At 40.4% G+C, this 9,426-nt stretch overlaps 1 protein-coding gene across 3 annotated transcripts; it reads right to left on the bottom strand.

Annotated features, from left to right (window-relative positions):
* Positions 1-370: 370 nt before the first annotated feature.
* LOC119970148 (programmed cell death 1 ligand 2-like) lies at positions 371-9,202 on the bottom strand. 3 transcript variants are annotated; one of them, XM_038804243.1, is made up of 7 exons: positions 9,016-9,202; positions 7,508-7,576; positions 6,053-6,412; positions 5,015-5,293; positions 4,034-4,180; positions 2,805-2,916; positions 371-2,090 (listed from the first exon to the last, which is right to left on the bottom strand). In XM_038804243.1, exons 2-6 carry the CDS (start codon positions 7,560-7,562, stop codon positions 2,864-2,866), a joined length of 894 nt encoding a protein of 297 aa, XP_038660171.1. In that variant the 5' UTR covers positions 7,563-7,576; positions 9,016-9,202; the 3' UTR covers positions 371-2,090; positions 2,805-2,863. The 3 variants fall into 3 exon arrangements, with proteins under 3 accessions (XP_038660171.1, XP_038660172.1, XP_038660173.1); XM_038804244.1 differs by lacking the exon at positions 9,016-9,202 and adding an exon at positions 7,974-7,992; XM_038804245.1 differs by lacking the exon at positions 2,805-2,916.
* Between the last annotated feature and the right edge of the window lie 224 nt (positions 9,203-9,426).

Raw genomic sequence — 9,426 nt, 5'->3', positions numbered from 1 at the left:
GAGTTAATCAAATTGGTTGAAGACTGGCATCTATAATGCTGGGGATTACTGGAGCTGGCAGAGTTGGATCATCCACTTGGAACTTCTGGCTGAAGATTGCTGTAAATGATTCAGCCTTATCTTTTGCACTGATGTGCGGGGCTCTCCCATTATTGAGGATGGGGATTTTTGTGGAACCTCCTCCTAGTTGTCCACCGCAATTCATGGTTGGATGCGGCAGGACTGCAGAGCTTAGTTCTGATCCGTTGGTTGTAGAATGCCTTAGCTCTGTCTATTACTTGCTGCTTATGCAGTTTGGCATGCAAGTAATCCTGTGTTTTAGCTTCACCAGGTTGACACCACATTTTTAGGTAAACACACTGATAAAAAAGATTTTCCAAACACTTTTATTCTTAAAATAATACATACGTAACCATACAAAAATAGTCTCAGAGCTATATAAATACAATCTATTTAAACCAAACAAAGTTTACATTGATGAAAATTCACAGTTGCAAATAATTTAAATCACATTTAGCTTATTAATGAAATCTTCAGGTTTACCAGGTAAAACGAGTCGTTTAAATTTTTCAAAGCAGAAAACCCAAACCAATCATTGTGTTGTTTCACTGTAAACAATTATTAAATCATCTAAGAACACTGGACAAAAGTTTAATCCATCTCTTCAAGTAGCGGAGACAAAAAAGAAAACACTCTGAACACAGTTGAGGCAGAACAGCAATTTCTTGACTTGATAAAGTCAAAACAAATGCGTTGACATACGACTGCACAAGTTAAACTATCAAACAATATCCATATAGATATTCCAGAGCATGGAACTGGGCCATTTCCTTTTGCTGCTCCTTCTAAACATTACGCTTTACTCTGCTTCTGGCAGAACCATCAAACTGCGGCTTGCCATTTTGAATGTGACGTTATTAATGATTCAAACAACGACCTCAAAGCAGAAGTATTCTCTTGTCTTAAACTTTTGCAATGTGCCTTTCGTCGAAGTTTCTCCCCTCATTGAGTGAGTGGTTGTGAACAATCTTCAAGCTTTGGAATTGAGCGGGATAAATATTTTCGACAATCCCAGAAAGGACTTGTTCCCCAAAGCACGCGTGTATTTCCGCGTGGCGCTGATTGAGAACCGAGTGTTGGAGATCTCAAAGTTTCATGGCTGAGAATGGTCACACAAAACCTTGGAAGGGAGAAAAAAGGGTGTCCAAAATGTGGAGGTAGATACAAGAGGCGCGTTCAAATCTATATCCCAGCTTCAGAGGTTAAGAAGATGGAGTGCTAAATCCAAAAATTCAGAACAAGTTTCTTCTGCTCCATTTCTTCTCCCTAGTGTGGTTAAACAATGTGCGTTTTTTAAAATCCTCAATTCTAAAATGCCATTAATACTGCCACATGGCAGAGATGCTCCTTTGCTTCTGAACTGCATCACAATTTACAGGAAACATGCTGAAACTGTGGCTTCAACCATGACAGAACAAGAAATTCCCCTTCCGTAAAGGCCTATAAACTTTCCCAGTTGACAGTAATCTTTAGCTGTTTAGATCTGTGACATTTTTCTAATGGGGATATTTCTCCCACCTTGTAAAAAAGTCTTGCGTCCAGAATTCCAAGTTGAATTTGGGAATGTTGCAGAGGTTTCCCCTTGTCACCTACTGGCAGGCAAAGCTGTGGTTCCTCGGTTAAAAAGAAGCAGCAGACAGGCTTGTCGAGCTTCTGGAATTATTCCACGCAAGCTTAATACTGAGTATACGGATTCGATTCCAGGTTAAGGTTTACCGTGAATTGTACAACCAATTCTGTCACCATACCGCCGGACTCAAATAAAACCGAGTATTTTCACAAAATTGTGACTGAAGTCGGGCTCGGACAATGTGCTTAACGGATGCTGCAGAATTAAGTGACTGTTGGCTCATCTTTAAAGTCACATTCACTGTTGATCAGCGAAAGTTTGCACGGCATTGGACAGTCAGCTAGTTTGTAGAAGTATACGCAATTCTCAGATTCCAGGTTGGGGGATTGAAAGCATTCTTTCCAATTCCGACAGTGAAGGCTTCATATTAGCAAGCTGGTTTCACAAACTTTTATCTTGCCTAATAACAAGAGGAAATCAATCACATGGTAAGTACAGGTATTTAACTCACACTTGCCTATCATACAAGCCACACATCAGTCAGACAAGGGGATATGTAAACTAAAGGAAGACTTTACATCAATATTTACATTGAAATTGTTCCTTATTCCAATATTCCAATATCCTGGGGACTGCAAGTAATCAAGATATTTTTAAAGTTACCTCAGCTGTCTTATTCTCTTATTCAATGGCTCACTTTATTGTTATTATTATTATCTGTTGCATTATGTTTAGGACATTTCTAGCCTATATTTTATCAGTGTTTAATTAGATTGCAGCCCTTTAATATGTAATAAATGAATATCAAGGATAATAATTATTTTTAAACATAAATTTAGAGTACCCAATTCTTTCTTATTTCCCCAATTAAAAGGGAAATTTAGCATGGCCAATCCACCTGCACATCTTTGGGTTTGTGGGGGTGAGGTCCACGCAGAAACAGGGAGAATGTGAAAACTATACACGGACAGTGACCCGAGGCTGGGATCGAACCCGGGTCCTCAGCGCCGTGAGGCAGCAGTGCTAACCATTGTGCCACTGTGCAACCCTACCAAGTGCACATCCAAATCTCTCAGCTTTATCTTTACTGTCTTTTGAGAGATAGGAAAGCCACTTGGCTGTGATTTTTCTACCAGGTTATTCAACCCTCAGAGTAGAATAATAGCTCACCTACCTTAACAGGCTGCCATTCTAAAACTTTTTCTGCCTATTTTAGTCCCAGATTGTGAATGTTTAAGGGGGTTCACATTCCATCTCTGCGGGTGCAATCATGGGATCCATGACAACTGCAAAGGCAGAAACACAATGGTTTTTATAAAGTCATGAAATGAACCTCATTCACATGGAGGGAGTGATTAGCAGCGGCAGAGGGGAGTAAAATCCAATTTTCACAGAGGCGACAAATAGGTATTTACTGATTGGCTGCCTGCTACAGTCTCTGTCCAATGTTACTTCCTATTGAGAAGTCAATGATGGATGTATATGAACCAGCTGGGCTGTTAGCACCAATCTTGCACCTTCAGTGAAGATATATTTTACCACCATGGTACCTGAACAGGGACTAACTAACAAAATGTTAAGGATATTTCTTTCACTCCCCCATTATGCTGATTTCTAGCAGGGTCTGAAACCACTGGTGCCACCAATCCTCCAGTAGCCATTTTCAATACCACACAGACAACATTTCAACTGGCTATTTAACTGTGCAAGGCTTTGCAGGAAAGCATAACCCTGACCTTGCCCAATATTGCCACAAGAGCATTTTCCTGAAGAGGATCGCTGGAAAGCAATAAGGAGCAGGGATCCTGACTGGCTTCCCCACTTTGTCCCTCACGCCTTGATCAAGAAGGCAGTGAGGGCAATGAAAATTAGCCAAGCTTGGCCTTGACTGAACTGAGATCTATCAAGCTAGCACAGAGCAGCGATCTGGGATCTTTGTTTAGGAAGTAGTAATGCTAGACACTCACTTTTCTATACTGAAACAAAAATAAGGTGAAAACATTTTATCTTGTTGGAAGAGTATGTGTTTTCCAATCAGCTGCCATAAAGTTAGTGTCACAGGTTTGCTGATTTTACCAATTTAAATTCCTCTTAAAGGGATTTGCTTCCCAAAAGGGGAGTGAAACATTTCACTCAGCAGCAACAAATGAAATTAAACATTTGTATTTTTGCCCTTTCTTGTCTACTCTATTTGATCGACAGGCAAAGGGGCACAAATATTTAAATGAAGATATTTAAATCTCAATTGACATAAGCAATTAAACAGGAATGACAAATTAGCACATAAACAAAACTTTAAAAAATATGAGTAGAGCATCTTTCATGGTTTATAATTCTCAACTCCATGACTATTCACTTGCACGTTAGAAAGCGACGCATCCACCACGCACAGCAGTGATTTACCTTGACGATACTGGCTCGATTTTAGTAAGATGGAAACGATTATGATGACTCCAAGTAGAACTGTCACAGGAATAGCGATTGCTGCAATGAGGTAACTCCTATTTGTTGAAAGCAACTCATCTTTTTTTTCTTCTGTCTCTTCCATTTCTAAAAGTTAAGCAGTGACAATTAAAATGTGCACACATCAGGTCAATATTATAAAGCTATACACGCACACACACACGGTTGTACTCGAAGAGACAAGTTATAGTCTCTTGAAGGTGCAAGTTATAGTCGTTTGAAACATGTCTATTTAAAGTAGTGTGACCAGTCTTGATGTAATTGTTTCTTTTATTTGTTGGTCCAATCTCAACATCTACGTGAAACTACCTTTTTGACAAGCCTGCTGAGATCAGAAACTCACTAGCTTGGGAATTATGGTCCCAGCCAGCATTCTTCTCCCATATGGCAAACTATGGAGTGGACCACTAAGCTGCTGTTTGTACAACCTCAGGGCAATGTTGTCAGATCTATTTCTAACATGCTAATATTTTCTCTATTGCTGGTGTAAGTCTTGTGCCTTAAGCAAAGAGGCACATATTCATACTGACCAGCAATGCTGGAGTCAACAACAGATCAAATTAATTTACAGTCAAACCACTGCACTGGAGTTTTCAAAATGGCAGTCAGCTTCTTCCAACAAGAGGTGACAAGGGTAAGGGGAAGAAATAAGCTACCATCTAATCAGATCCAATTTTCATTTTCATTGTCCTCACATATTGTTTTATTTCTACAAAGTGTATGAACAGTATGAACAACGAACCTCGCACGCTTGCATTTGTAAGTTTACTGTGCAAAAGTAAAATACTAAACTCTTTAGATCAAAGTGTGGCTGTACATTTCACTGAATGTCTATCACAACACATTGAAATTGCCAGCTTTACAAAAGCCTTAAATACTGCTGCAATGCCATTGAACAAACAAGTAACAAAAGTGACTTACCTTTATTTTGTAAAATAGCTGAGGTATTCATGTTAAGTTCTTTAATCCAGAACATACACAAATAATTATCATCAGTCTCTTCCTTTATTCTAATTACGCTTCGAATGTTGTACAATCCATTGGTGCCAGTGAAGTGGGTGGTATTTGCTGTTTCGTTGATGTCAGATCCATTTTCATAATACCAGACGACCTCAGCTAAAGGGTATCCCATAGACTGACAGATCAACTCTGTCTCTTTCTTTTCCTTTGTTTTGATGGTCTCTATTTCACCGTAGGAAGCTGTAAAATAGGAAGTCACAGAGTGTGATTTAACCTGGCTGTGTTTCTAAGTCCTCTGAAGCCCTGCAGTTACTGCAGCTAGATTTGACTATGTAGACTATGAGGTGCTGCTATTTAAAACAGTGCAGAATGTGCTTCTCTGTTGCTATTTTCTTAGTTTTTCACTTTAAACTTTTATCCTAATATCCAGTAACCCTCCCTGGATTGGAAACCTATTCCTGAACAGCAAGGTAGCACAGTGGTTGGCACAATTGCTTCCCAGCTCTGTGGTCCAGGTTCGATTCCCGGCTTGGGTCACTGTCTGTGTGGAGTCTGCACGTTCTCCCCGTGTCTGCGTGGGTCTCCTCTGGGTGCTCCGGTTTCCTCCCACAGTTCAAAGCTGTGCAGGTTAAGGCGGATTGGCCATGATAAATTGTCCTTAGTGTTAAAAAAGGGTTAGGTCGGGGTACTGGGTTACGGGGATGGGATGGGCTTGTGGCATGTCCTTTCCAAGGACCAGTGCAGACTCGATGGGCTGACTGATCCCCTTCTGCACTGTAAATTCTATGGTCTATGATCTATGAACATCCACTTTACAGCTGAATGCTGGGACACATATTGGCCAAGGTGAAGGATATCCATCCTGTCCTTGTGTGGGAACGTACAGATGCAACATCACACCTTGGCTTATTTACACCACTAACACTGGATACTGAGAACAATTTACATTGAATCTGAACGAACCAATCGGCCGCTGGCAAAAAAGAAAACATTGCTCACCTGTGACTTCCAGTGCAGTCTCTTTATAATCCACTCCATTGAGATCAATAACACAGCGGTAAGTCCCTGCATCAGACACTCTAACTCGGTTGATTTCCAGCACTGCGCGTCCGCTGCGGAGTTCATCGAGCAGCATGAACACCCGTTCGCTGTACTCCTGAGACTGGTCCTGGAGAGCTGGTTTCCCGTTAAACAGTTTATAAACTAATTGAGAACTTCCATCGCTCAGTATGTGATGCCAGTACAGCTTTATCTGGTTTGAGTTGAAGTTGGATTCAACTGGAAATCGGCATTCCACAGTAATGTTATTCCCATAGGATGCAGTGTAGGACAATCTGGGAGCAGTGACCGTGAAAATAGCTGAAACGACAGAACATGGTGTTAGTTGGTGGTTGCAGATACAGAAATTTATGGGGTGAATTTCTCCAGTGGTTCTCCTGACTGCTGTCACCATGGCAGGCAAACCGTGAAAAACACCATTAACACTGGATACACCAATTTTTGTGGTGGATGGTCAGAAGCAAACCCATGGAAATTCACCCCCTTAAGCTAATGGCCCATATTTGATCTGAGAATGGCTGACTGAAATGTGGGTGCCCAAGATGTGAAAACAGGGATCTAGATTAAATTACATATATTATCGGCAAGTAATTAGAATCATCAAGGTCCTCTGCAGCATTGGTTCATCAGTAGTTGTAATCATACCAAATCTGCTCCTGTTTATAATTTGGCATTTAAAACTGAATTTTAAGATTTATTTTGTTTTGCTAACAGTTTCAACATTTCTTTGAAATTGTTTTAAATATCATCTTTTCTTTTAAATTATTTTAAATATCATCTCTAAAAACACTTTTGAAACACATTTCTTGCTAGCCTGAGAGCTCCTGAAGTAGATTTCCCTCTGTGCCTTCCAACTCCAATGTGGTAATTAAGCATGGAGGACGGAGCCACAAACAAGCACACATGATATTTTCACCTCCCTTTCTCAGATGACTTTTTCCTCAGCCTGGACAGTTGAGTGTCAGTAGCCTCTGTGGCTGTGGGTTGGGCATTAGTTCTATGCTCACCTGACCCACGCGCATCCAGCAAGGGTTGCTGGACAGTCTTTAGGAGATGGGACACTGTCCGATTTGCCCTTCACTAACCCAAGAGCACTGAAGTCAGCTGAGTGGCCATATATTGCCCGAAATTCAGCTAATTCCACACTCAACGCAGATCAAACCAATTGTTTAGTCTGCTTGGCTCAGAAGTCCCCAATTTTTTGCTGGCTCTGAGACCTATATGGAATGATTCAGTGACAACTGGCTGGAAAATCTGAATCAGTTATCTATTCCAGCTTCAACAACAGGGTACTTTAGCAACTTCTAATGGTTCGTTCATGGCTCCAACATGCATTTGTGCTTCACACTGATTTATTGATGAAATAGCAAAATCCTTATTATCTTGATATCATACCTGTCATCAATGGTAGGTGAACTCCCAGTATCAGCACTAATGATATGATCTTCATCTTTCTGAAGTTATCTGAAACACGAACATGGATTTTTCAGTTAAATTATATTTTATAGATGAATGGTTATTATTTTTCTTATGATTTGTTATTGAATAAGCATTACACTCTCCTAAGCCTGTCCTGCATTCTTAATTTGTTGGCTGATTCTATGGCTATTAATATCAACAGTCAACTGGATACTTTACTCATGATTGTAACAGGAAAAATTATATTCTGGAATAGGAGAGTTTGACTTAATAAAAACATTCAACTATCACCCCATGCTTTAATCGCCTTCCCTTCTCCCAGCTGTCTACCAATACCCACGTTTTCAGGCAGCACTATTTATATGTCATATGTCTACATTTGTCCTATCAAACGGACTTAATATCTAAAGTTCAACTCAAACCATATCAACTGACGTTATACCATTATCATGAAAGCAAAAAGAGTCACAGCAACTCTCAAACTACACAAACTCATATTCTTGAATATGAATGTCGATATAATCTACATCATTCTGCAGTGCAATAAGATTCTGCAGCATAAACTGTGTTTAAGCCACAACACAACCATGTTTTCCACAAAGCAGCTGCTTACTGGTAACTGCTGAATGCAGTAGAAAAGTGAGTCAGAGTTGTTAAATTCTTCCCCTGTACTCTGGTCTCCATTTGTTGACATATTTAGTATTTCAGTTTTACATTGAAGATAAAGGTTTGTGTTAAGAAATGTAAATTTTCTTCACCACCTTGATAAACAATGATACCGAAACCAATAGATAAACTAATGAGGCATGACGCTAGATTTCATCAAGAAATAAATCTATAATTTACCAGTTTCATCGCAACTAGCAGAATAAAAAGGCACATTGTTCCTTTGAATGAACACCAACAAGGGACAATAATCCTGTTTAAGGTTTGCCAAAGCTGATGCCTGTCTCCAAACCAGCAACAATACTATCAGGCACAGGAATCAGTCAGACAGAAATTGTCAATAAGAAAGCTGACAAGTTAAAGTCAATATGCACAAGCCCCTAACTAGAAAACATGTAGGAACCGTGCAGTTAGATATTGTAAAGTAAATGGAAAATGTGCTCATTTGCCTTTGTCTGCAAATCGTCCTCGGAACACACGTAAATAACCCGGTGTCAGCAAAGTTCAATCCTCCCCGCAGGCTCAACAACACCAAAAAATACTCTACAACCACAGCAACATGACAGACCGTCTAAATGGACATTTCGTTAAAATCGTAAAACTAAATGATTATGTTTTTTGTTCCTGAACCACACTAATTCCACTCTCTTTGCGTTGCCCCCCACCTCCCCTCCACTATAATCATAGTTTTAGGAGTTTAAGCACCTCTGCCGTGGTTTCCAAATATTTGCAATTTGTAAACAAATGAAGACAAGGAAACATTGCCAAAGTCAACATTAAGGACATGTAGCAGGTTAACAATGAGCTGTCTGTCTTACCTGAAACTGCACTCCAGCAAGTGAACTATTGGATGTATGAAGGTGCAATGCTGTGCTGCTGAACTGGTGGCAGTATATATATAATTTGGGGAAGTCCCCACTGTGACACTGCTCTCTCTCACGTGTAATTCCAGGAATCTCCCCCAACTCCACGAGCAGGGACTGGGAAAATCATATACCCCCCCCCCCCCCCCCCCCCCCCGGCTAGCTCAAATTAGGGAAAGCTCGTCTGCTGGTTCCTTCGTTTACGAAATTGCTGGTTCATGCTTACTCCAAATGTAAATCCGAGAACACCAATTCGTAATGAAGTGCCCGCCCCTTGTTGGGACATGTCGCCGCCGTAGTTTCGAGCAAGAACCCTTCACTTTCCTTATGAAGACTGTCCAGAAGTAGCTGATTTCTCGACAGTGA

Source organism: Scyliorhinus canicula, chromosome 8, assembly GCF_902713615.1.
Source record: "Scyliorhinus canicula chromosome 8, sScyCan1.1, whole genome shotgun sequence".
In the NCBI taxonomy this organism is placed as follows: Eukaryota; Metazoa; Chordata; class Chondrichthyes; order Carcharhiniformes; family Scyliorhinidae; genus Scyliorhinus; species Scyliorhinus canicula.
This window is presented reverse-complemented; position numbering and strand designations above follow the sequence as displayed.

Excerpts from the sequence above, each read along its gene's own strand:
- LOC119970148 (XM_038804243.1), bottom strand. The coding sequence starts at position 7,562 with ATGAAGATCATATCATTAGTGCTGATACTGGGAGTTCACCTACCATTG. Across the intron at positions 4,181-5,014 it reads AGCTATTTTACAAAATAAAG|AAATGGAAGAGACAGAAGAA; the intron begins GTAAGTCACTTT and ends CTTAACTTTTAG. Across the intron at positions 2,917-4,033 it reads ATCGAGCCAGTATCGTCAAG|TTGTCATGGATCCCATGATT; the intron begins GTAAATCACTGC and ends CTGCCTTTGCAG.